The sequence below is a fragment of the Sciurus vulgaris genome (assembly GCF_902686455.1).
Source record: "Sciurus vulgaris genome assembly, chromosome: 7".
Lineage (NCBI taxonomy): Eukaryota > Metazoa > Chordata > Mammalia > Rodentia > Sciuridae > Sciurus > Sciurus vulgaris.
In genome coordinates this window covers 63,928,464-63,955,531 of record NC_136467.1, presented here as the reverse complement: position 1 = coordinate 63,955,531, position 27,068 = coordinate 63,928,464, and the positions used below count along the sequence as shown (strand labels likewise).

Genomic DNA, 27,068 nt, shown 5'->3' with positions numbered 1-27,068 from the left:
AGCTTGACCTTGGGTCAGATTGACCCAGCATCTGAACAGCACCACAAAATCTTTCTCATACTGGCATGCAAAGCCTCAGGAAATATATTTAAGGACATAGAATCATTGATGCCTTTTTAAAGGACTAAAATAGGAAATATTTTATTTTTTTGAAAATAGTATAGAATGCACCATGATGAAAGGTGCAAGGGCTGAGACCAAAATTATAATGATAAGTCTTTCTAGAAATCGCTATAGCCATCCTCCATTATTTAAAAAATAGGCTTTCAGGACAACCAAAAATCAAGTGTTATTCTCAAAATTTTTGAGGACCTGGAAAGAAATAGTATAACAAATACTTCTTAAACTCAAAATTTTTATTTCTTGCTCTGGTTAGATTTAGAATTATTTTTGAAAACAGAAAATGAAAGGTAATTCAATGCATGTCTTTGAAACCAACCTCTGTATTCAGTAATACTCAACGGAAAGATAAAAACTTAATTCAATTTTTTCTTTCTAAAAAGCTAGCTTATGACATAATTTTTGCCTACTCACTATGGATTATTTCTCAAAGGCAGAAGCCCCAAGTTATTCATTTGAAAGTTTAGAATACTTGTAAATCCAAGATATATTGCGATATAATTTTCCACTCTCCTTTACCTTAAATCACCATCATTGTTATCATCACTAAACTACCAATTAAGTACACCTTTCCTTGACAGAAGATATAAGAGGATCTGGTTAGTACTTAGTTTTCTATGAGCCTCTCAGAACAGCTGTGATTTCTAGAACGATAGGTGGACCTATGTGAGTGCCTGTGTTCATTTAGTGATTCAAGAAATATTAACATGAGCCAGGACATGTTGTAAGTTCTGGTTATATAGCAATGGACAAAAGGGACGAAAATTTCTTCCTTCTGGAATCTTAGGACAGACTCCTGATTAAGTAATAAGCCAAAAAATATTTTTATAGTGGTGATAGGAATGATGAAGAAAAACCAAACAGAAGAGGAGAATGGATAGGACTGATGCCTTGGCATTTAAGCTAAGATGGTTTGACAAGTAGGTCTAACCATGTAGGGTTAAAGGCTTTCCAACTGAGGGAGCTGAAAGGGCAGAGTTCCTTCAACGAATTCAACAAGCAGTAATGTGACCACTGGGTTGGTGCAAACTGAGCAAGAAGGAGAGTAATGAGATGAGGTCAGAAGGTGGCAAGGGCAGGAAACAGCAGATCATGCAGGACCTTGGAGGCACTGTGTGGATTAGAGCTTTTATTCTGAGAAAGGCATTGGAATCTCTTGAGCAAAGCAGACTCATGATCAGACTTAGGTTTCAAAAGACTGACTGTTGTATAGAGAAAAAGACTTGTGAAGGGGCAGAAGCAGCAAGATGCCAGTCAGGAGGTAGCAAGTAAGGGGTGGTAGTTATGGAGGTGTCTGGATTAATTCAAAGGTAGAGCTGAAAGGGGTTGCTGATAGATTAGATGTGGAGGATATGCCTGGGAGTCCTCCAAGGCTACTGATTAGCGACTCACTACTAGGGCATGTTGAAATTTGAGGAAGAGGGCTGATTTTGTGTTTTGACTCTGTTGTATCACTCATGTGTGTAAACAGAAGAGGTAACATGATTTTTGGTGACCAAATATTTCATGTCACTATATTCTCTTCCCACCAAAGCCACCTGTGGAATTTGAAAGAACAGGAAAAGGAGGGTTCCTTATTCATGTAAGAAAATGGGTATCTTCACCTTTAGATGCTGATAAAGCTTTTTGTGTTCTTATATCAGGGGTTATGGGGTATGAAGGTGGTTTCAGATCTTAAATTCTAGTTGGTCCTACATGAACAGAAAATGTCACAGGAATAAATTACAAATATTTAATGGGGATATGTATGTATATACATATATAATGTAAATATATTACAAAATATATTTGCAAAAAATATATAAATATATTTACACAAATGGATGTTATAAGGGAAAATATTGGAAGGAAAGAGGCTTATTCTTATCAATGTCTCTGCCCTATCATCACCCACCTCAATACAGTTGATAGCATGGGATCTTTGAGGAGTGAAGCCAGCAGAATTACTTATTCATCGCCTGTCAATTCTAGTTGCCCACTCAAGTCCTTACCTCCTACATTCTTTCTGATTTCCTGAAATACTTACCAATCATTAATGACAAACTACAAAGTCAGGACCCTTGACTTGGTTCTTGCTTCCTTTCTTGCCTATTTAGTACCCATTACCCACAACAGACATGGATGCTTCCCCTCTGAAGCTCCTGGCTGTCTCCTCTTTCTACTGGTTCTCTGTTCTCTTAAAATATTCTTTGTCATAACCTCTCTGGCCCCTCAGGACTCCTTATTAAGTAATATTCCACATTGAATTATATTCTGAATGTTTTTTCATTGACTTTCTTAGTGCTCTTCTTTCTTGGTCAAACCATTCCTACCTCTATATCAGATTAATTTTTCTAAAGCAAGTTTCTGCTGTGTCAAGCCCTGACCATTGATGTCTTTGTCAGGAATTCCATTGCATGTGCATAAGGTTTGCAGTCTTTACTCTCTAAACCCAAGGTTACTTCACAGACTTATTTTTGTTTGCTAGACATTTTCTATGACTTTGAAAATGCAGACCAGCTGAACACTCTAGGCTGGGCTATTTCAGAGTCTTGCTAATACTGTTTTAACTGGAATCCTCTTTCATCCTGCCTCCCCAATTCAAATCATCAGCATTAAATGATTGAATAGTAGGTCATTTTGGGTCATGAGGACATTTAAACAATATTAATTTTTTCAATCCATGAAGATGGAATGTCTTTCCATTTATTTGTGTCCTCTTCAATTTAGTTTTCTTCTCTCTTGCTCTCTTTTTTGAGTTCCTTATATATTCTGGTATTAAGACCTTGTTGGGTGAACTTCTGCATCAAAGTGCACCCTGCCTTACTAGTACTCTGTGCCTTATTTTGAAACTAAGATCATTTGTCATGTTACTATTTTTCTCTCTGACAGATATAACAGAAATTCTTTGTTATTTGTCCTACATACTGTGTCTTGATCAGTGAAGCAGATCTTCCACCTCTCAAAACTTGCCTGCTTCGTAACAGAGAGATGATGCTGAAAACAGGACGTTTGAGGTGAGGCTGTTTCCAGACAGGTTCCTGTATGGACTGGTGATTTTTGTCTACATGTGAACTTCATTTTTTTTAATTCCACTAAAACAATGGTAAAGGCACACATCTTGATTAGGAAATAAAGTTTCAAAAGAAAAGCACAGGGAAATTTATATGAAACAAATTTGTATCAGGAGAGTCTTGGGGCACCTCATTTAGATTTTATTTTTGGAAAGTGAAAGCTTGTTTCCCCTCATGCTACTGTTTTTTTCTTCTTCTTTCTTCTCTTCTTTTATTTATTTTAGCATGGAAGAGGAGACACACATAAGCCATAAATTTCAAATGCAGAAAAACTTATATTTTAGTACTTGTGACAGTAATATTGGAAAATATTTAAGAATCATTCATTCAGAAATCACTTTGCAAAGACAGAATTTCATTCCACTAAAATGTATACTATGTGGACATTGAACTTTAACAACATTTTAGTTTGAGACAGTATTTTTCCAAGAAGAAACTTTTTGGACATAGAGATATTTCCTTTATTATAGTTGGAAACTATCTGTGGAAGTGGATGATAAAGACAAAAAATTGCCTCTATATGTTACTTTGTGAGTTAAACTGTATTTTTCTCCTTGCATAAATAAATATGTCAAAGAGAAATTAGCAGTAGTCTTGAAATAGAAAAGAAAGAAAAAGAGGGCAGACGAGGAAGAAGGGACATAAAGGGAGGGAAGAGAAAAACCTGAGTCAACTTGTCTTGAAGTTGCACTCTATATTTTATTTCCACCAATTATAGTATCTACCTTTTCTAAGATCAGTATATTCTTTTCTCTTTTTTTGTCATTGAACTCTGTAATATAATTTTACATCATATATTATTTATGACTATAAGAAATTCTTGAAATCATTTCATTGTGATAAGATCAAAGTATAAATTTTGCTAACAAGACACATTGTGTATCATCTCATAGATTTATACATTTTTATGCTGCAGAGTTAAAATTCTAACACTGTCACACCTCAATGTAGATTTTCTTAAAAAAAGGAAAAAAACAGTATTCATGTAAACAGTACATTATAAGATGTAAAATTTGATTGATAACTTTCATATAACCTCAAATATACACAAATTAAAAGATTATTCTACATGCGCATTCATTTTACATGTAAAGAAAAAGACAATATTATAAAGGCAACATTTGTTAAAAGGCCACTGTGGCTAACTTTGTATTGCTGGAGTCAATACTGCAGCCACTATTAGTTTCCTGGATGTCTTGAGGTTAGGAGTTGATTCTGTCAAAGTAAACATCAAGGAATTCAACTTTGTCTAGATGATTGAACAGCCAGATTCCTTAACAACTTCTTTCAAATGGATTGTTTGGGTCAAGTTATTTTACTGCCAGGTCAGTGAAGGCATTGGAGACTTCCATGTTGACCTGTGTGGAAATGCTTTCTTGTGTGACATTGAGGTAAATGTCATACTGCTGATCCAGACCAAGGTAGCAGTCACTCATGAGATAGAGAGTGAAGATATACCTAAAATATGAAAATAGAGCAAAAATTTAAAACTGTTTGCTAATCAAAGACACATTTAATTCTTTTATAACTTTAGTGGTAAGATTCTGCTTACCTTCCGGGTATTTCAGGGGTAAAAAAAGAAAGAGAAGCGACATGATGATTTCGAACATATCCTACTCGTTTTAAAGCAATAAGTTCTCTCTTATCCACTTCTCCTAATATCAAAAACCATCCTTCATCTTTCGATTTGGGAAATCGAGGGGTAACTGCAGAGCTCTCTTGCTTTCCCTGTAACCCAGAAAAAAAGATAAAATATTAACCACGTCTATACTTTTCACATGGCTTGATGGTAGTTAAAATGCTATCTTGCCTTACTGGAAGGCCATTAAGAAACAGTTCAACACTTCCATCTGGGATGTCTTTAATTCTTTAATAACAAAACCTGAAGTCTTTCTCTTGGTCTAACTTTTATAAAAGCAAGGTTATTGTAATGTGTTTTTAAGACAATGACTTTATGGCATAAAACATATTAATAATGACATTCCCCTGAGATTTCATTCAGTATACCAGGGAAAGAGGCTTCAGTTATAGCATTTTAAAAGAGGGTCAGAGAGTAATGTAGTTCTATAGGAGTTAGGAATAAAAGCTACAATTTTTTGAACTTTATTAAATCAAATTGTAAAGTAGAGATTGAAGGTTAAAAAATATATTTTTGCTCCATGATTTTATCTTTATGATTACTATTTTCATTACACGATTAGTTTATTATTATTACTATTTTTTGGAAGCTGGAATATAGTAAGTCATCTAGAAATTCTCACTTAAAGCTCTGAAATGCAAGAGGCCTATCAGTTCATGTTCACACTGGTTTACCTTTCTTTTAGTATTAGAAATCAAATGAAGTGAAATCTGTACTGAAAGGATGTTGTAACAATACACAGTGACCATTCTGTCTATGGAAACAGTGGGGTTTACTCATCCCAAGGGGTTACTCTAGATATTAAAAACCCTGAATCCACTGGGCTAAAAATAATAAAAAAAAAAGGACAATTTTTTTCTTATTTCAATTATTAGGGTACTAAAAACCAATCTGCCCACACTATGTGTACTAATATTCTTAGAGGACTAAATAATTAATTTTGGTGTCAGAGGCTACAGAAAAGAGCACAGTAATTTAAAATAAAAGTACTGTAAATTTTTGGCCTGTATGAAATTGACAAAGCTCTCTCATATGCATTATAATGAGGAAGCAGGCAGATGTGGCAACTGAGGCTCAGAAAAGCTTAGCATCTTATTCAAATTCAATAGAGCTAAGAGGGAAAGCTTCAATCTCATCTACATCTGGCCTGATGAGGCTCCTATACCAAAGTGCCTCTAGGGCAGTGCTTCTCAAACTTTAATGTCCTTAAAAATCATGTGTGCAAGGCGGACGGAGGATGTAGTTCGGTGGCAGAGCACTGCCTAGTGTGTGCAAGGCCACTGGGTTCAATCCTAGGTACCAGAAAAAAAAATCACGTGGGGCACAGAGAAGAATATCAGTTTTGAGATTCCCTCAGACCCTGAGGTTCTGATTCAGTCAGTTTGGAGTGAGGCCAAGGATCTGCACTTTAAAAGGCACTCCAGGAAATTCTGCTAGACTGAGTCTGTAAACCACACTTTGAGACAGTACTCCAAGCAATGTATGATTATGTAATGTAAGGTGGATATTCTGGAGTTGAAAAATGGCACATGAGAACTGACTGACTAATCTCAAAGACTGACCCTTGCTGGTTAAGGCCAGTTGAGAAAGCAGGATTTATGAATGACACGAACACATTAGTAATATAAAAGATATGTGTGGTGGCTCATGCTGGTAGTTGGTGTGAAATATTTGAGAATGGAAATCAAATACTATACCTTGTGGAACCCAAAGTGGACTCTCTGCAAGCTGACTTGGAGCACATACTCCTGATCAGCATGCAATTTGATCCATCTGTTGTCATCTCGTTTGTCTGCAGTCAGAGTTGAGACAGAGAGTTCATTGTGTCCTTCAACTAAGTCATCCCACGAGCCTTTAACACTTATGCCAACATTTATCACTGGCAAGCGAGATAAGAAATTCCATGCCTAAAAAGAAAAAAGGAAAAACAACAAAGAAATAATGTCACATGGAATGATCAACTAAGAAATAGTGTACTTTTAGAAAAATCCACCTTTTATTTTTGAGATTAATTCTGGATTCAATGGAATTGCAAGAAATAATAGAGATCTTTTGTATCACTTACCCAGTATTAAGCAATGCCTGTAGTACAATACCAGGATATTGACTGATAGAATCCACTGAATTATTCAAATTTCCCTAGTTTTTTGTGTACTTGAATGTGAGTATATATGTAGAAACGATATTCTTCTAATCCTTTTATTTTTTTAAAAAATCAAAAGGTTATCATTATCTAAACTTATAATCTCTTTATTATAAATGTCTCTTGATATTGAGTAGTAATTGACTATACTAAAAAAAGTAATAAAAAATGCTCATTGCTGAACTTTTTTCTTTTTTTAAAGAGAAGCAGCTATTTGAACATTTATATGACTTTTCAGGTGGAAAACATTACTTGAGGATACAAATGAAATCTGAAAAAAAAAATCTGTGCTGCAATATGATGCAACTGCTGATGTCAGTATAATCCACTGACACTTGTTATACAATTTTTGTTCATATTGCAAATTTTTCTATTTATTTTCAAAGGAAAACTTTTCTAAATATCTGTATATCATAGGGAATCCTATAAATCTAGGGTATCTTAGAAAAACAAATAGGTATTTTTGGCATTATCATGTTGAAAGTACCAGTTAAAATCACACATATTAAAAGAGTAGAAATATTTAAGCAATTTTATTTTTGATTTTTAAATTAAAAGATATTTGTGAGTAATCAGTATAGATAGTACATGCTCAACAATGCTTAATGAATAAATGAAAGAATGAATTCTTATATCTATGGAAAGCATGCAACACAATAAACTTGAGGTCCTAGGTAATTGTCATCTTCTAACATCTACAATTATGTGGTAACTACAGGTCAAGAAAACTTCTCATTGGTTCTTTTATCAATCATTACCTTCTAAGGTAGTTTTTAAAGTTGCATAAGGACTTTTAGTTTTCCTTTTATTTCTTTTATATATGGTATGGATTTCCTTACAAGCTTTATTTTTCTATTTGCTAAGACTTTAGTGCTGCTGAGTATATGTAATTAAAATGCAGTAGCCCTGATGAGCCAAACTATCACTTAGGAATTAAAAAAAAAAAAAATCCAAGGTAAAAATTCCATTCAACTCCAATCCTGTAACTTTTCTTGTGAATGTGAAATTATACTGTAACTAGATTTCTGAAATTGTCAAGCTGCAAAATGTACTTCAAGTACAAATGATGGTCTATCTCCTACTAGAACCCACAGTCACTGAGTACAGAAGCTGCATCAATTAATATTCTGAGATTGGTCAACACAGAAAAGTGGTCAAGAGAACTCTTAAATACACAATTTCTGCTGAGCATTTAATTTTTTGAAACAATGCAAGTAACACCATAGGAAGCAGGACTTCCTATATTTTTGTACTTGTACCATTAAATTAGTTACCAATATAATGTTTTCTGATATTAGCAACTCATTGAGAGTTAACTTTACAAAGCTCTCAAATGTATATCTGGCATATATATATATGTGTGTATATATTATACACACATATATATAAAATATATTATATATAATCTTTCTGCAGGACTTAATTATTTTTTAACATAATGTGTACACATATTTATTGGGTATATATGTATATTTATGTATATAAAACATGAGCTTTTTTAAAGAAACTGCTAAGACATTTCAATACCAGCCAAACATATTTATCTGAGGATTAATCTTCATCTATTGAATCAGGCAAGAGCACTGCCATGCATACAATTATTTAATTAGCAGCCAAATCCTCTGCCAGTCAGCAGCCGTTCCAGGCATACTGATGGGGTAGGAGATGCAAATCTCACAGTCGTACTGCTTTTTCTCATTACTACTGCAATTAGCACTTAAATTGATGCTTTAAACATACTAATTTCTGGAATAATTCAGGATTTGTATGTTACCTGGGATCGCCTCACTGCAGAGCCGACACCAGATTGCTCTGCAAATTGAAGCACTTTTGAGCCAAATAACCATCATCATATCAGACAGAGCCAATTTGCATTTGGTTTTAAAGATAACAGAATGGCAATTTATGCAAATAAATTAAGTAAGTTTACTTCTGAGTTCTCCCTGAACTAATTATAACAATGTTCTAATTTTTCATCACATCTAAAACTTGGCTAAAAATCAATGTATGTTATATTAGAAATCTGTTGTTGCTAACAGAAACCTTGTTTTGATTTAAATATATTGTTTTTATTCATAATTTTAATGGTAATTTAGTTAGAAAGGTAGACATTTATTATGAACATTTAAATAACTTTTTTGATGCCAATTTTGGGTTCAACAGAAACTGAACAATCAATCAGACATTAATGCCTGTTACCCTTTTTCCAAGTCTTGTTCAAAAAATGTTTCACTTGAAAACAAAAAGAGACATGCTTTAGAAGTTTCTTTAATAGATGCATATACAAATCAATATAATCATGTTATAAATCCTGAATATTTACTTTGGCATGCTTAAGGTATAACTGCTTAAGACTTAAAAGTCTAGATAGCCAAATATATCCGGCATTATTCATTCAATTTTTGGTCTTTCCAAAGATTGTTTGGATAGATGATCGATGTTGCCTTTCACAACATAGATTTAACTTTCCATATAAGTTATATCACTTACAAATAAGGGGTTTATTGGAAAGAAATTCTTTGAATCTAGGAACAATAACATGATTAAAATAGAAGTGGAGCATTAACAAGAAATTGAGAGAATTGTAGGAAAATATACCTAAGCATAAAAAGTGCAAAACTACCTCGAAGAGAGGGAGAGTACAATGCAATCTGGTGATGGACAGGTTACATGAAGCCTTCCAAAGTCAGTTTAATAGCATTATACTGAACAAGTTCTAATAATGCCAGTACTACTATTAATTACTATTACTGTTATTATTTTTAGTGTCATTGTTCAATTCTTATTCTATGTCAAGAATTATATAAAGCAGTTTATGTAATAATGTTTTGCTTAACTTTCACAAGAATGTTATAGGACATAGACAATGTTTCCATGGTTAGTAAATGGCAGAGACAGAATTTTAACTCAGGTAAGCCTGACTCCAAAACTATGCCCTAAGTTAGAAAACTCTAGGTGCAACTTCACAGAGTAAGGGAGCTTTCAAAATGTGACAGAGGTGGCCTTACCTGCTTTGTTTTGGTGGCCTGTAGCTCCTTCTCCACCATGGAGCTGAATATATGGTCTTTCCCTCCACAAGCATGAATCAGTTCAGGAAGGCACTCAATGGAGGTTCTGCACCTAGCACGTGAGCCCTTTATGATTGGTTTCCATTTCCTAAGAAATTATATCGACACCAACAAAATAACTCCTTCAAAGCCCAAATGGGATTTACTGACAACATTGGCTTATATGATCTCAAAAGTTCTTAAAAAATTAAGATATAACTCCTTATAGGCCATTGTGTTAAGTTTTAGATATTGGTCAACATTCTCTAAGAAATCAACCCAAGGCAGTATCACTATCACTGCGTGAAATGTGTAAACTGTAAATCATGCATCAGCTCAATAAATATTTAGGCATTCATAGGCAGTGGGTATCTTTCTATAGGAAGGCACTAATGTGAAACAGTTCTTCCTGTAGATAAAGTATTGATGTGATGCCCTGACATGTTTTTAATGAATATGTGCAAATGTCTAATATAATTACTTGAATAAAGTTTTAAATGAGAAGTTTTTGGGAACAGAATTTAAAAGCACACTTTGGAAATCTTTGAGATTTATAGCATAAGTTGTGCCAGATCACAGGAACATAAGCCACCTAAAAGTTATAGTAAGAAGAAAATATAGTTGGAATTATATTAATTATTGAGATTTTAAGGGTGACAAGAAAATTGGACCAAATCTCCTAGGCCCCAAGCAGGTTCCCTCAGATGCTGTGTGAGGTCGTACCTTTAAAGTGCTTTCTTTACTGCTCAAATCCAACTCACATAACCTTTGGAACCTTACTAGAAGGGCTCCTGACACAGCTGCAGATACATCTGCCTTCTCTCCATGCTACCTGTTGCTAGTATGGTTCACTCTCTGAATATGTCTGTTAGTTTCTAGGGACATCCTGTGGTAGGGACTCAAGCATCATGGAGTAATACCCTGTAGCCCAGTATACTTGAGTCAAATGAGGGACTTTTTTTTAGGGGTCCCCAGGTGTACTTGAGGGTTCTTGTTGGCATCTGTATTTGGTTGGCTTAAGTGTCTGCTTCCCTTCATGCGCTTACAAGAGGCACAGGGTGCATGATGGCAAGTCAGACTGTTTTGGTTATCAACATGACTCTGAAATAACATTCTGACTGTAAGGTATCTCTCAACTGCTGTGAAACATTGGTATGAAAAACACTTTCATTTAAATACTTTCATTCTTACTTGTATATTGTACTTTATTTTTTTCTTAAGTACTTGCAGAAAGGTAAGTGAGACCTAAGGGTTAAATTATTTGATGCTATATAAATTTCAAGCACAGATTCTGATATTTAATTTACTTTTTTTAGTTGTTTTTAAAACTTTTTATTTTTTAAATTTTCACAGACTGCATTTTGATTTATTGTAAATAAATGGGGTACAACTTTTTGTTTCTATGGTTGTATATGATGCAGATACACATCATTTGTGTAATCATACATGTAAATAGGGTAATGATATCTGTCTCATTCCGCCATCTTTCATACCTCCGCCCCTCCACTTTTCACTTCCCTCTATGTAATCCAAAATCCCTCCAGTCTTATAATTTATTTTTGACAGTGGATTTCAGATCCCTGGTACCTTTTCTACAGTAACAGAAATTCACAATTTATTTTGCTTTTAGATCACAAAGCACCTCGACAATGTTTTCTTAAATGAAAGTTGGTAATGTACAGGAATAAATGCAGTTAAAATAGAAACATGTTCAATGTTGCAAAAGGAAAACAACTTAGGTAGGAGAAGGTTAAAATGAATTGTGGTTCAGCTTGGAACTAAGGTCATGTCTTCCTCTGGGAAACAGATATTTTTACTACAAAGAATCAATACTGTAGGCATGAAATTCCAGTGGTTATATGTATTTTAAAAAAGAATTTTGGGGGAACTGGGGATGTAGCTCAATGGTAGAGCACATGCCTAGCATATATGAAGCCCTGGGTTTGATTCCTAGCAATGCCCACTCCCCAAAAAGAAAAATCCATTAAAAAATTAAAACAAAATAATTACATTGAAAATCAAAACAATTACCTAAAAAGATGAAGATGGTGTTGTTCTATGTTTGGTAGTGTAAGAAGAGAAGAGTCTTTTAGCCACCGGCCCTGGATTACCATCTGAACCAGGTTGGTTATATTTAGGGCAGTCACCAGCCAACCCTGGTTTGCAGCCACATCCAGCATTGCCTGAATATGCAAAAAGCATGTTATAAGAACATCATGGCATTTGCCCTTTCCCACTGGGAGTCTCACATTAGCCTTAACAAACAAACAAACAAACAAACAAACAACAACAAAAATCAAGCAGAAAAAAAATCAAGCATTTTATCTCTAAATCACTATTCATCCAAATAAAAACAAAATAAACTACAGTTGGACGGGGAGAGCAAACTGAATTCCTGTAACATTTATAGGAAATAAATGACTTCATACAGTCCATGACTTCCTACAAATAGTTAAATACTAAGCTAATTTATGGTAGTAAATTAGTCAGATATATTGGTACCTAGTAATGAAATGAAGAGTAAAAACTCAGTGTACTTTGAAAGCAAATACTTAATAATTCACTGTATCAAAAATATTACTAGTTGCATTTAAAAAAGTAAATCTCACAGTCTGTCTTTTCTTTTTTTAAAAATATTTTCTTAGTTGTTGATGGGTCTTCATTTAATTAATTTATATATGGTGCTAAGAATTGAACCCAGTGCCTTATACATGCTAGGCAAGCACTCTACCACTGAGCTACAACCCCAGCCCCCTCATAGTCTTTTAAATTTAAAATCAATAATGGTAAAGAGAGAGAAGGTTTCCTTGCCAAAAACTTATTCTTCCCAAAGAGCAGGTTAAGAATAGAGCTCTGAAAAACAAGAATCAATAAATGGGATGGATTCAAACTAAAAAGCTTTTTCTCAGCAAAGGAAACAATCAATAATGTGAAAAGAGAGTCTACAGAGTGGGAGAAAATCTTTTCCACATGCATTTCAGACAGAGCACTAATCTCCAAAATTTATAAAGAACTTAAAAAACTTTATACTAAAAATACAAAGAACCCAACAATAAATGGCTAAGGAACTGGGCAGACACTTCACAGAAGAAGATATACAGGTGATCAACAAATATATGAAAAAGTGTTTACATCTCTAGTAATTAGAGAAATGCAAATCAAAACTATCCTAAGATTTCATCTAACTCCAATTAGAATGGCGATTATCAAGAACACAAGCAATAATAAGTGTTGGTGTGGGTGTGGGGAAAAAGGCATATTCATACATTGCTGGTGAGTTGCAAATTGGTACAGCCACTCTGGAAAGCAGTATGGAGATTCCTCAGAAAACTTGGAATGGACCCACTATTAGACCCAACTATCCCATTCCTTGGTTCATACCCAAAGGACTTAAAATCAGCATTACTACAGTGATACAGCCACATCAATGTTCATAGCTGCTCAATTCACAATAGCTAGATTGTGGAACCAACCTAGATGCCCTTCAATTTATGAATGGATAAAGAAACTGTGGTATATAGAATATTACTTAGCTATAAAGAAGACAAAATTATGTCATTTGTAGGTAAATGGATGGAGCTGGAGAATATCATGTTAAGCGAAATAAGCCAAGCCCCCAAAACCAAAGGCTTAATGTTTTCTCTGATAAGTGGATGATGATACATAATGGAGGGAGGGTGGCAGGGGGCAAGAGAAGAATAGAGGAACTTTGGATTGTGCAGAAGGAAATGGGGTGAGAGGGGGTTGGAAGGAAAGATACTGGACTGAGATAGACATCATTACCCTATGTACATGTATGATTACAGGAGTGGTGTGAAATCTGTGTACAACCATAAAAATGAATAGTTGTACCCCATTTGTGTACAATGAATCAAAATGCAGTCTGTAAAAATTAAAAAAACTAAAAAAAAAGAAAATAAGTCAAACAAACAAACAAAAAAAGAAAGAATAGAGGCCTGGTTTTCAATGATAATAATACACCACTCACTAGGCAAAGGGGCAACTGGCAGTGGTACATGGGAATGATGAGAAGCTATTCATATTAGTCTATACATTTAATCAAATGTTTTATGGACAAACAAAAGGCTGCATTTGCTTAAGGCAAAACTAAACAGTGAAATCTTATTTAAACAAAGGAGAAGTTTACACAGGCAAGGCCATTTCAATTAAATTAGATTCTGAGAATGCTGACTTAAAGACACGTAAGTTAATATCATGATCTTAGACAGTTATTTCCTACAGTTTTAGGACTTTTACTCTTTTATTTTGGGATGTACCTAGCAAAGGATTACAATGATACTTTAATTGTAAATAAATATATCACTGACAGTAAAGTCTAAAATCTTGATAAAAAATTGATTAGTTTTAAGAAATGGTTTTTAGTAAAATTAATTTTCCATACTACTTAGAGTTTTGGAGACACATTTTCCTTCTAAGCTAGAAGTTTCTAATTATGTGTTTTCAAATTTACAAAAAGTAAACTATTTTAATAAATTTGGTTAAACTAACCTATGATCTCTTTATATACATTCCAGGGAAATAGATCAAAGTTCTTGAATACCAGGATTAGTGTCAAAGGATGGTTAAAATGATTTTTAGTACCCATTAACCTGCTAGTTACAAATCATAAAGCCTGAATATTGGTATAATAGATATAAGTATATATGTGTGTGTTTATGTGTATGTATGACTCGTAGACACATATGAATGTACAGGAGTACATAAATAAATCCCAGAAGATACATTTTTTCCTTTTTCCTTGCAAAGAAGAAAAATGTGTTTTTCCTGTGAAGTACAGGAAACAAGCAGGTTCTGATGAATGTATGCTACTTATAGAAAAAAAAAATAGTTCATAAGTCATAACTCTCGAGTCTTGCTAAGGGAGAAGGAAAAGAAAAATAAATAATTATACCTAATTCAATATCATAATTTGTAATGTGGAGTAACTATGGCAACTTTACTTGTGATTTTACATTACCATTTGACTGGAAATAAATTCCAGACCAAAAATTAACATACTAGAAGAGCTGGATGAATGAACCATATGTTTTTAACTTTGAAGTTTTGATGATGAAGTTGAAAGATTTCATAAAATTTATGAGACTTCCCCAGAATTTTTCACTGTATGATCCAGATGTGAAAATGTAAAACAAAACAATACAAAACAAAAACCCTAAGTGCTTATTACGTGAAGCAAATGAAAAGTCATATCACGAATTAAAAAAACTATTATCATTTTTTGTTTATAGAAAAGACAGGTGGGCAGATCAAGAATCTGGGATGAGAAAGGGTTTTGAAGCTGCCCAAGTGTGGTGAAGCAAATGTTACTACATGCTTCTCTGCTGAACCCTCCCTGTTGTGCCTGTTGTCTCTTCCCTACTACCTAGTACAGACCCTCCTTGTCTCTTCTGGAACATTACATAAATTTCCTTTATTCTCAATCTCATAATTTTTCTTCAACTTGTACTTTATATTATTCCAAACTGAATTTTTAAAGAGGTAAAACTAGTCATGTCATTCCTCTGCTTAAATTTCTTCAATGGCATCATACTGTATGGAGAACAAAATTAAGACTTCTCTGCATTACAGATAGTCAACACCCTATACTCTATCTGGTCCTTGATCTATCTGGTCCTTGCTTTTCTCTCTGGCCACCTCCCTCTCTGTGTAGAGCAATAGAAAATTAGTGGTATTTCCTCACATGTACACTTGTTTTTATTTATTTGTTTTTAAACAAATACCATTTCTTTTGTTCACCTGGGAAATTCCTATTCATCTTTCAGGTCTAGTTTAAATGCTACTGATATTGTGAAACCTCCCTGATTCTTTCAGATGTATTTGGTCCTTTTCCTATGTCTCTGCTGCTCTTGAGAACCGGCCCCCCCCATTATTATAGTAAGACTTTTTGTTTACACATCTGTCCTTTGAATTATAGACTCTTTGACAGCAAAAATCTGGAATTATTTTTTGTAACTCCATCCCTAGCAAAGGACACTCAAAAAATAACTGTTTTATTAAAGAACACAGGGCAAGTCCATGGCGTATGCTTGTAATCCCAGTGGTTTGGGAGGTGGAGGCAGGAGGATTGCAAGTTCAAAGCCAGTCTCAGTAACTTAGTGAGGCCCTAAGCAACTTAGCAAGACCCTGTCTCAAAAAATAAAAAGGGATCAGAGGTTAAACACCCCTGGGTTCATTCCTAGTACCAAAAAAAAAAAAAAAAAAAAAATATATATATATATATATATATATATGTATATAGTATATATATAAATATATATACATATATAGGGTAAAATATTTTAAGGATTATAATAAATTCTGCCTAAGTTGCTGCACAAAATAGAAGATAAAACACAAGCTTTGATGTCAGAAACAGATTTATAATGAACAATCCAGGAAGATCACTTTACCCTACTGAACTTAAGTTTCTCACTCACAGAAGGGTATCATATTTTACAGCCCCCCCTCCGCCCCCCACATGCTTTCTTTTCCAAGAAGCAATTTACCTGCAGCGCTGCCTGGCCTAAGTGGACAGGATATCACATTCTTTAGCAAACTATCTGTTAACTTCAGGAGACCAGATCCTGAAACTCTGGGAGATAAAAATGGTTCCTTCTAAGCATAAAGTCTGCAATTCAATTGGAACTGGTCAGCATGGGTCAAGGTGACCTGGAATTGCCATGATAGTGGGGACTTGAAAAAGTCAAGAGGTAAACCTGGGTGGGAAGCCTGGCTCTTGCCCCTGGCAGGACTCCTCAGTATGATACTCTTAGGCCTGATATTCACCCCTTACATTTTAAATTGCCTGGTCCAGTTTGTTATGCATGTGTAGGAGCAATAAAATTAAAGATGATCTTGACTTCTGGACCTACTTCTCAGGCAATAGAACAGAAGACCTTAAATATCCAGCCTTATAAAGGTTGATGCCTTATATTATACAGACAAGCAGCAAAAGGGGGAAATGAAGAGGGAATATTACTTTGTAGTTTTGGTCTTTGTAGGAGTGTTACTTAATTACTGGTCTCTGTAAGAGTGTTTAAACAAGTTTAAATATTTGTTTAAATTGTAGCATTTTCTATGCTAGTTTTTTTTTTTTTTAAATATAGCTCTTCGAAATGTAAGCTTACAGTTATCTAGAGAAACTGAGGTCTGTGGTGAAGGCCACTTGGAGGTATTTCACTGCCTTTGTTCTGCCTTTGATACTGCTTATCACAAGAATTCCTGTGCATGACTTTTGGTCACATAGGTCAAGAATTCAAACCTACCAATGTAGAAATGGTTAAGAAATTATGTCAAATTTCCTATAAAAGCCCCGTATAACCTCAGCTCAGAGCACTAGCTCATCTGGGTCCACCTGCATAATAAACCTGAGTACTCCAACAACAACAAGAACAAAAATAAATAAATAAATAAATAAATAAATAAATAAATAAATAAATAAATAAATGAATAAAGATATCATATTACCTTTTAGGTTATCTATGAGGGTAAAATGAGATGTTCTACTATGTGAGTACTTTATATATTGCCTGCTACACAGTAGATACTAATGAACAGATGCCTATTTGAAATTCCTCTCTGATAAGATGAAGGTACCCTAAAATAACCCATTCTTTCTAAGGAATTTTCTTTGGTCTTTTTGGTGTTGATTTCTACACTGGGCAGCAGTAGAAGGGCAGAATATGCAAGGACAGGAGGAAATGTTGGAATGGACAGACTGGGCCATCAAAAGAGGCATGTAGTTACAAGAAAACCAGGTGAGAAGGTCAAAGTCTGATCCTGCAACTTAGGTCAAACTGGAAGGCGTGAGCCTGGTTCTCAATTTGAATGGGCAAGTCTGTTACTCTTCAGAGGTCCATAACTAACTGGGGCTAAGAAAGGGGGATGGTCTAGATAAATGAGCTGGAGGATCTGGGTAGCAAACACCTTTATATGACTGAGTCCAAGAAGGATTCTATCTCACTACCTTTATAGTGGTCTGTCTAGCAGATAAGGTCTAATAGGTATATGCTCCTCTCCAGAGCCTGGCTTTGGCAACAGCTGGACAATATGGCTGAATTTCCAAGTTACCTTAAAGTCCTTTACAGAGGTCTAATGCTCAACAAAAGGCTGCTTTAGTACACTGAGGAGAAATAAGCATGGACATTCTTTAGCAGCTTTACATTAATATTAGGCAAATACTGAATCCCCCTTCACCTCTTATCCACTTTCTACTTGGCACAGTACCTAAAAGGCAAGATCAGAATGATTCTAAGTACAGGGGAAAAAAGATGGGGGCTGACCTCATAAGGCTTTCTCCTACCAAGTTGGAACCAATTTCAACTGATTGTTGGTTGAAAATTACTCGTCATCTCCAGTCATGGTAACATGGAAATGTGATTTCTAGTACTGTATACATTTATCGAATTACAATGTAACAAAAAATACCCCTTATAATGATTAATAGAAATGGTGGGGCTATCTGTCATTTGATGAAGAGGGGTGGATTGTAAAGGAGGTGATGAATTTGGTTTTGAACACATTTTAACCGAGGTGCTACTATGAAGCCAGGTGAGAAGTTTGGGTGAAAATGTGCTGTGGACAGAAAGTAAGCCGGAGCTCTGGACTCTGAAATCCTGGTCTCAAACTGGGCTGTCAAAACTGATAAGTGAATGATGACACATAATGGGGGGTGGGAGGGAGGCAAGAATGGAGGAAGGAAGGACTGTATAGAGGGAAAAGAGGGGTGGGAAGGGTGGGGGGAAGGAAAAATAACAGAATGAATCAAACAACATTACCCTATGTAAATGTATGATTACACAAATGGTACGCCTCTACTTCATGTACAGAGAAACAAGATGTATCCCACTTGTTTACAATAAAATAAATTTAAAAAAAACCGAAAAAAAAAAAAAAGATTTACATGAGCAATTCCTGTGGCAGAGGTAGGGATAGCAGAATTGGGCTTATCAGGTCTGGAAAGGCAGGAAAGGATAATGGAGGAGGGTACCTAAGGACCCTCAAGGACAAGAACAAATACTTAAGTGTCTACCATTTGCCAAAAATTCTGCAAAATGTTTCATGTAAGATACTGAATTTAAACCTATTTCACAGATGGAGACATTATGGCCAAAAAAGGTATAGAAACATGTCTAATGCTGCATATTTTTGGTAAGTGAGATTTGAATTCTGTGGAGCCTGACTCCAAAGGATTTTCTTTAATGACATTCAGGGTAATATGGAAGGTGTGTGGAATTTAAATGGGGTTATAAATTAGAATTACACATTTTATGAGAAATGGGCATAGCTGTTAAAATGGAAATATGAGAAGGTTTCCTGACAAAACAGAACATTTAAAGCAGTCATCCCTCAGTATATGTGAGGGATTGGTTGTAGAACCTTGGCAGATGCCAAAATTCATAGATGCTTAATTTCTTATTTAAAATGGTGTAGACTTTGTATGTATCTTTCTATATGCTTTAAATTCTCTCTAGATTACTCACAATACTAAATAAAATGTGAACATTATGTAAATGAGGTATATATACACAATGGAATATTACTCAGCCTATAAGAAGAATGAAATTATGGCATTTGCAGGTAAGTGGATGGAATTGGAGAATATCACACTAAGTAGTAAAAGCTAAACCCAAAAAACCAAAGACCAAATGTTTTCTCTGATAAGCAGATGGTGATCCATAATGGGGGGTAGGGCGGGGAGGCCAGGGAAGAATGAAGGAACTTTGGATTGGGCAGAGGGGAGTGAGGGGAGGGGGTTTGGGGGTGAGAAGGACAGTGGAACAAGACAGACATTATCCTATATGCATGTATGATTGTATTATTGGAGTGACTCTGCACCATGTATAGCCAGAGGAATGAGAAGTTGTGTTCCATTTGTATACAATGTGTCAAAATGCATTCTACTGTCATGTATACCTAAATAGAACAAATAAAAAATAAAAAAATCCCATTACATAATTAGATGTTATAATGATTGTTCAGGAAATAATGATGATTAAAAAAAAGGCTCAACATGTTCAGTACAGATGTAATTTCTTTCCTTTATATTTTTAATTCACCATTGGTTGAATCTGCAGATGTGGAACTGAAGAAAATGAAGGCTGGTTTTTTAAAGTTTGGATGAAGTGTAAACAATAGTATAATTCATGAATACCTGATACTGATTTGAAGGTGATGTGTGGTATACTAGAAAGAGATTTAGAATGACAGTTTAGAGTTCTGTGCTTCTAATTTAACTGTGACACCTTGGGCAAATCCCTTAACTCCTGGTATTTATTTTCCTCATCTGAAAAATTGAATTTGATTAGGTACGTTTAAAAAATTTTTTTTAATTTTTAAATTTTTAATTTTTAAATTTTTTTTTCAGAATTTGAACAAATTTTATTAAATGAAAAGGGTTCTTTTAATCAAGAAGTACCACCAGTCTTTCTGAGAAACTAAGTGAAATGTTATGTATTTATCCTTCCAAATCAGAGGACTTCCATTCATTCCTTAAACTGTCTATACATCAGCTTCCGCTTCTGTAAAATGGAGACATATATCACAGCTGAGGTAGGATTATTAATAGAATGAGACAATCCATTGTCTTAAGTTCTTTGGCACATTTCTGGTGTTCCATAAATACTGTTGTTTTATTACTAATCTTAATAAGCTTCTACACAGCCCTCAAAATAAATGATATGTGGAAGAAAAAGAAGCTGTGTGATTAGGTACTTTTTAAAGCTTCTGTCTTCTATGTAAGATTTCCTCTTTCAGTGATTAAATACTAATATACTCATACTATATAATTATTTGTTTTTATGAAGTTTGCTTTCTATTGTTTTAGGTGAGCTATAATATCCTTGAGGTCAGGAGTAGAATATACTAAATATAAAATAAGCTGTATGGAGAAAAGACCCTCCTGAGTTCAGAAGATGAGGCTTTCTGTGATTTAGAAACTGATGATACTGAGACCAGGGGGTTTCAATAATCTCTGTAAATTGGAGGTGATGTCTTAAGCTGGGAGAAAGAACCATAGAGGAACACAAAAACTGTTTGCAATAATTACTGGCAGAATGAATGATGTGGAAAAAAAAAACAAAACCAAATCTAAAGCAGTTGTGAGTTTCAACAACTCTGCAGTAGCAACAATTAGCAGTGCTTTGTGGTTTATAGCAATAATGGATAATTTGGGTATGAAAGCAGAGAATTCATGTGTTACCCAAGGAGGTAAGATAATTTAGGGAACTCTGGTATAACTGTTGAAATGGCTAACTCTGGGACTGACACTATTAGGGTGGCAAGTGAGGTTATAATGGGACCGAGGAATAAACTGAGGGATCAGGAAGGAGAAAAGAGATCCCAGGTCATAGTATCAGAAATGTTCAGTCAAGCTAATTGACAAAGATGCTGCAGCCAGAGTGGTGACTGGGAGGATGTTATTATGAAGGTGGGGTTGAAGTAGTTTGAATATAATAGCTATGAGAGTAGAGGAGTTTGGGATGCATGTGATTATGATGTATATAAGTTTATTTGTTGAAGCTACTATGATGAAGCTGAAGATGGAGAGCTGAAGGCTATGAACTGGTGCTTAAGGAAGATGGGGAAAGAGATCTAGAGTTTGGGAGACAGTTGAAAATAAATCTTATGGACCATGAAAGTAAAGAAGAACATGGATGGGAGAAGTAGGAGTCTGAGAAGGAAGTGGTTGGAGAGACCCAAGGAGGTCTACTCTTACTGGGGGAAGTAAGAAGAATTAGCCAACTGAAGAGTTGCAGAGGGCAAGGTGAAATTAAGATGTTGTGTGTTATCTGCCTCTATTTCAGTGAGAGAGCAAGAGAGGGAATGAGAGAAAAAAAGATAAGGTGAAAGGAAGAGGCAAAAAACCTAGATCCCCTCCCTATATGGGAAGCATAAGAACTTCTGAAGTACTTGAATATATACAGGGTAAAGCAAAACAAAACAGTAACAGCAAAAACAAAACGAAGAAAAAGATTAAAATAGTGAAAACTTAGAAAACAAACAACCTCTAGAAGGAAATTTGTATTGGATGAGAGGCTCCTAAAGTTAAGGCATGCTTTTTGACTTGGATACACTTCATGTCCTCAACCCCCCCCCCCCCCCCCCCCCACACACACACACACACTGCTGCCGCCGCCGCCGGTCTACCCTCAACATTTATTTTGAATCCATTTCAAGAATTTCCAAATCTTATCAATCTTGGTCTTATCATTTAAATTCAACCACAGCTTTATAGTGTTAGAACTATTTTTGAAAAGGTTAGATTTATCCAAATCTACTGATCTTTTTCTTCCTATCTTCTGAGATTGCTGATTATACTCTAAATAGCTAACACTTTAAGATTAACAATATCTCTCTCTGTATTTTAAATCAAGTAATATGAATCTCATGAAGTTATTGTGAAAAGACTCAAGTGATAAATTATATAAAGTCCTGTGTACACACTGTGCATATAAGATATGATGAAAATATCTGTACAGTAGTGCATAAATTATAAAACGCTTTCACAAATGGCTCTTTTATTGGGGATGGGTACTGGGGATTGAACTCAGGGGCACTCAACCAATGAGCCACATCCCCAGCTCTTTTTTTGTATTTTATTTAGAGACAAGGTCTCACCGAGTTGCTTCACACCTTGCTGTTGCTGAGGTTGACTTTGGACTCTCGATCCTCCTGCCTCAGTGTCCTGAGCTGCTGGGATTACTGGCATGTGCCACCATCCCCAGTCACAAATGGCTCTTGTTTAATCCTTAATAATATCAACTACAAGGCTGGCATCAGTACTACCTGCTTTCCACAGATAGGGAAACTGAAACTCACTGAAGTTCAGTGACTGTAATCACACTGGTAAAAAAGGGATGGAGTTAAGATTGCTCCCAGATCGATGCTCTTTGTCCAATAACCTATTACCTCTGTTGACCTATGCTGTCTTGTTTCAAAAAGGATTTGGGATAGCTTACATCTGTTCTCTTTTCCTTATGTAGCATAAAAATACAAACTGCAGATAAAATCATGTATTTATTTGATTATTATTTTTGTGAGTTAATTTTACCAATGTAAGTTTTAAACACCTAAAATTTTAAAATTAATTTTAATCTACCACTGGTTGTAACTATATCTCAGCATTTGATCTTTAGGCATTTACTTTTTGGAATACAACTGAATTCTAGAGTTAAATAATTCAAGGGTAGAATAGGAACACTGAGCACTGTGATCAAATTACGTCAGCTTCATTGCAAGGAAACAGAATTAGTGACCTAGAATATTAAAAGAAAAATGATATCATTAAAACAAAAAAGACACCATAAGAGACATGTTAATACATGAACAATAAGATCTGACTCTAAGGTCTATTGTTAAAAATTTCTCCAAAAATCTAAAGTTCAGTTCAAGAAATCTGTCATTTAATCCTCAGTGTCATCAAGACTCTGGTTATAAGATGCAGGACTGGAGCTGGATAGATAATGTTCCAGTCTTTCTCTCCCTTACTGTTCTATAGACTTGTACTCCCTCTTCCTCTTCCCTTGATCCTTCCTTCTCCTCCAGGGATCCCTGCCCCCTGTATCTCTTGGCAGCCATTTTAATGCAGCCAGTAATTGTACAGGGATTGCAACAGCCCCAAAAAATAATATCATAACGAATGTTGAAATAGCTGGTGATGTGCTACTTCTATTTAAGTTAAATGATATAAAGATAATATACTATTATCAGATTTGAAAAGAAAGACTTACTTAGTCCAGAATGAGAGAAAACTGCATTAATTTATAAAAATCAAGTTGTTATTAATGGAATGTCATGGGAATGTAAACACTATAGGAAGATTAAGAACAACAGCAAAGTATAAGAAACTGTCACAGACAAGAGAAGAGGAGCCTAAGGAGACATGAAAAGTACAGTTAAGTAATGTGGTGTCCTGAATGAAATTCTTGAGTACAGAAAAGATATGAGGCAAAAAGAGAATTCTGAATAAATATGGAATTTGGCTGACAGCAAATATTGCTTATTAATGTATATAAGATATTAATACTATAGGAAAAGTAGGTTAAAGGTATGGGGGAACTATATTTTTGCAACTTTCCTGGAAATCTAAACCTATTCTCAAATTAAAAGTTCATTAAAAAGCAATAACGACAACTATGGAAATTCATCCTAGGCAGCTTGTTAAAACATTAGTTGTTAGACATCTGCTAGCAAATGCACTATTTAGCTCAAGAGCTCCCCAAAGTTGTACAATGTTAGGAAGACCAGAAAAAAGCTTTCTTGACAGAAAGGCATACTCCTTTAAAGGTTCAGGTCAGTTGCAAGTAATGATACAATATTTTGTCAATAATTAAAATGCTGTAAGTACATTTATAAGAATCTTTTCCAATAGCAACAGTTGTTCATAGTAACTTTCTCCTGAACTTTTACCCCCAGAAGGTTAGCATTCAGGAAGCTCAGCTGCTGTCTAACAAACTTAATTAATCAAAAAGTCATTTCCGAGCTGTAACTATGAGTAAAAGCGCTTCAAGTGTGCTAGCAAGCCTACAAGTTAATCAAAATGCTAATGCAGTACAAATTAAAGTTGTGATTAACATTTCACAGTAGCTGCTTAAGTGAATTGATCACACAAATGGGTTAAGCATTACTCATTTCCTACAGCCCCAACCGGGAAAAGGGTTGTTATGTGGGTATGAGGAGAGGAGCTGTGGGAAGAATGATCCTTCATAATAGCATCATATCATCAATAAACCATCATCGAATTGTCATACAAAAGCTTACAGGTAAAGTCACCATGAGGAAATAGCCTCCCAAATTATATTACAGCCCTTGAAGGGAGATTGCTTGTAAATCTACAAGAGTAAGTAAAGGTGTTTAATACTGAAAAATACACACATTTGTGTTAGTTTTGGACATGCTAAATACACCAGCTCAGTGCTGCTTCCCTAGAGGGGAATGGTGCTTTGTTTAGTGGGTGTGTTGGTCATTCTACTATGGAGTTAAACTGTACCTTTGACTATCCAGGACTATTATTCTCTACCACTGTGTGGATCTTTGTAAATCATTCAGGAGTAAGTTCACTTCTTAGATTTATTTGCTTTTAAATACTCATCCATTAATAAAACTTCATCAGGTTTCTATGGCAAAATCTGAGCTTCTGGAAATCTGGCCAGAGAGCAGCCTGAGTAGAGTTCACCCTGCTCTTTATGAATCTGATAACATCATGCAAATGTTTATCACAAAACAATATTTGTTGGTAGATAATTCATATTTGGTAGAAAATCTTCAAAGTGTTGTGGGAATCCACATACAATAAATCTACCTTTTCAAATTTCATTTATGAAAAAACTAGAAAATGAAATATTTATTTCATTCATTTGTAATATACTGATATCTACAACATGCCAAGCATTGTGCCCAGACATCTAAACAGTCAGTGATGCTACAGTTATTGATAAGTTTCCAGAATGTATCAGATGATATAAAATCTTCAAATGTATGTTCACTCTATTGATATTCCTTGAAACATGCCCATAAGACAGATATGTTATTGACGGACAACCTACCTTTCTTTTTATCAGAATGATTTGAAGAACCTCTCTAAAGCCTATTGTGCCAACTTTTGTTTTCATTTGGTTTAATCAGAAACATTTAAAAATTTGAAAGAATTTTACTAAGAATAATAATGAAGATTACCTACCATTTGCTGTATTAAAACATTTCTTGTATTGAATTAAGGATTTGACCAAGTACTTCTTTTGTTAATTTGATTCTACCTGGACTATTTTCACCACTAACTTTATTTGACTCTGTAATTCTAAAACCCTTTATCCAAATGAAACTGACATTCTTCAATACACTGCTAATCTACTGGGCCTATGCTTAGTGCACCCGTAGGTAAATACTCCTCAAAGGTTACCTGAGCCCTCTTCCACATTGGTTCCACCTCCTGGTATCATCAAATATTTCTATGCTTCTTAATCTACTATACATGGGAATCATTTGTTAATGAAATATAGTCCTATCTTATAGAATCTTTCAGGCAAAAGGACTTTTTTGGGTTTTTTTACCCTAATTTTTTTTTTTTTTTTTTTTTTTTTTTTTTTGTGTTGCTGGGAACCAAAGCCAGATCTGGAAAACTGTTCCTGTATCCTTTACCTTCCTCTTCTCAGACTCTGATATGAGTACACATATGTGCACACAAATAGATCATATGCATCTCTATTTGGGTTATAGAAAAATACATTGGTTATGCAAAATGCAATATACTATAGTTTGTCAGATAGTGTTATAGGAATAAAAAGATCAAAGTACTATTTTGAAATTTAGATTGAATAATAACCCTATGAATAAGTTTTTAAAGATCTATTTTGCAAATTTCAGAAGACTCACTGAAGGGAAGAAGATATACCACTCCAATTCATATATTGTTTATCCCCTTCCTCTATTTATGAAATTGATTATTTTTTGGACAGCATATTTATAACAATTGAAAAAGTCCATTCTGACATCAGTTTGGCTTCTATCTGAGCTACATATTATCTCACATGTGAAAGAGAAGGCAGACTATAAACTCAGTAGCTCAAAAAGACTTGATGTTAGGAAAATAATGTAAAACCAGAGTTCCTATTTAAAGTTAGATATAAGAATCTATGAAATATTGAAAACAGCCACAATGGCACCTTCTTAAAGGGGTTCCTTTCAGACACAGAGCCACTATAATATTTTTAAGGCAGCTGCCTGGCTGATCTTCACCTATTTCCTTAAGGCAATGGAATATGAATTCAATTCCTATTAACATGTATCTTGGTAGGCAGAAAGCAGAGTGTTATATTTGTCTTCAATAGTAAAGAGGAGACATTTGTTATCTTTTGGGAAATTGAGAGTTCCATATCTTGGCGCAAGTAACTTCAAAGTTGCCTATTGCTACTGAAGTCTAAAAATTTTCAAAAAGGACCAGTGGAAGAAAAACAAACAAAAAACAAAAGAATGACCAGCGGATGGACAAAGGATTCATCCAGGGGAGCCTCCCCCACATTAGTGGTAGTGGTAACTAGATATAAGACACCAAGAACTTAACCTAAGCA

The 27,068-nt window shown here is 34.8% G+C and overlaps 1 protein-coding gene across 1 annotated transcript in view; it reads right to left on the bottom strand.

The window, feature by feature from the left end:
- Positions 1-2,912: 2,912 nt before the first annotated feature.
- Positions 2,913-27,068, bottom strand: part of ASCC3 (activating signal cointegrator 1 complex subunit 3) — a 449,567-nt gene continuing 425,411 nt past the window's right edge. Inside the window, 5 exon segments of the mRNA XM_079148642.1 lie at positions 2,913-4,631; positions 4,726-4,901; positions 6,510-6,719; positions 9,964-10,111; positions 12,034-12,185. Of these exon segments, the coding sequence (XP_079004768.1) occupies positions 4,484-4,631; positions 4,726-4,901; positions 6,510-6,719; positions 9,964-10,111; positions 12,034-12,185 (834 nt within the window). The 3' untranslated portion in view covers positions 2,913-4,483.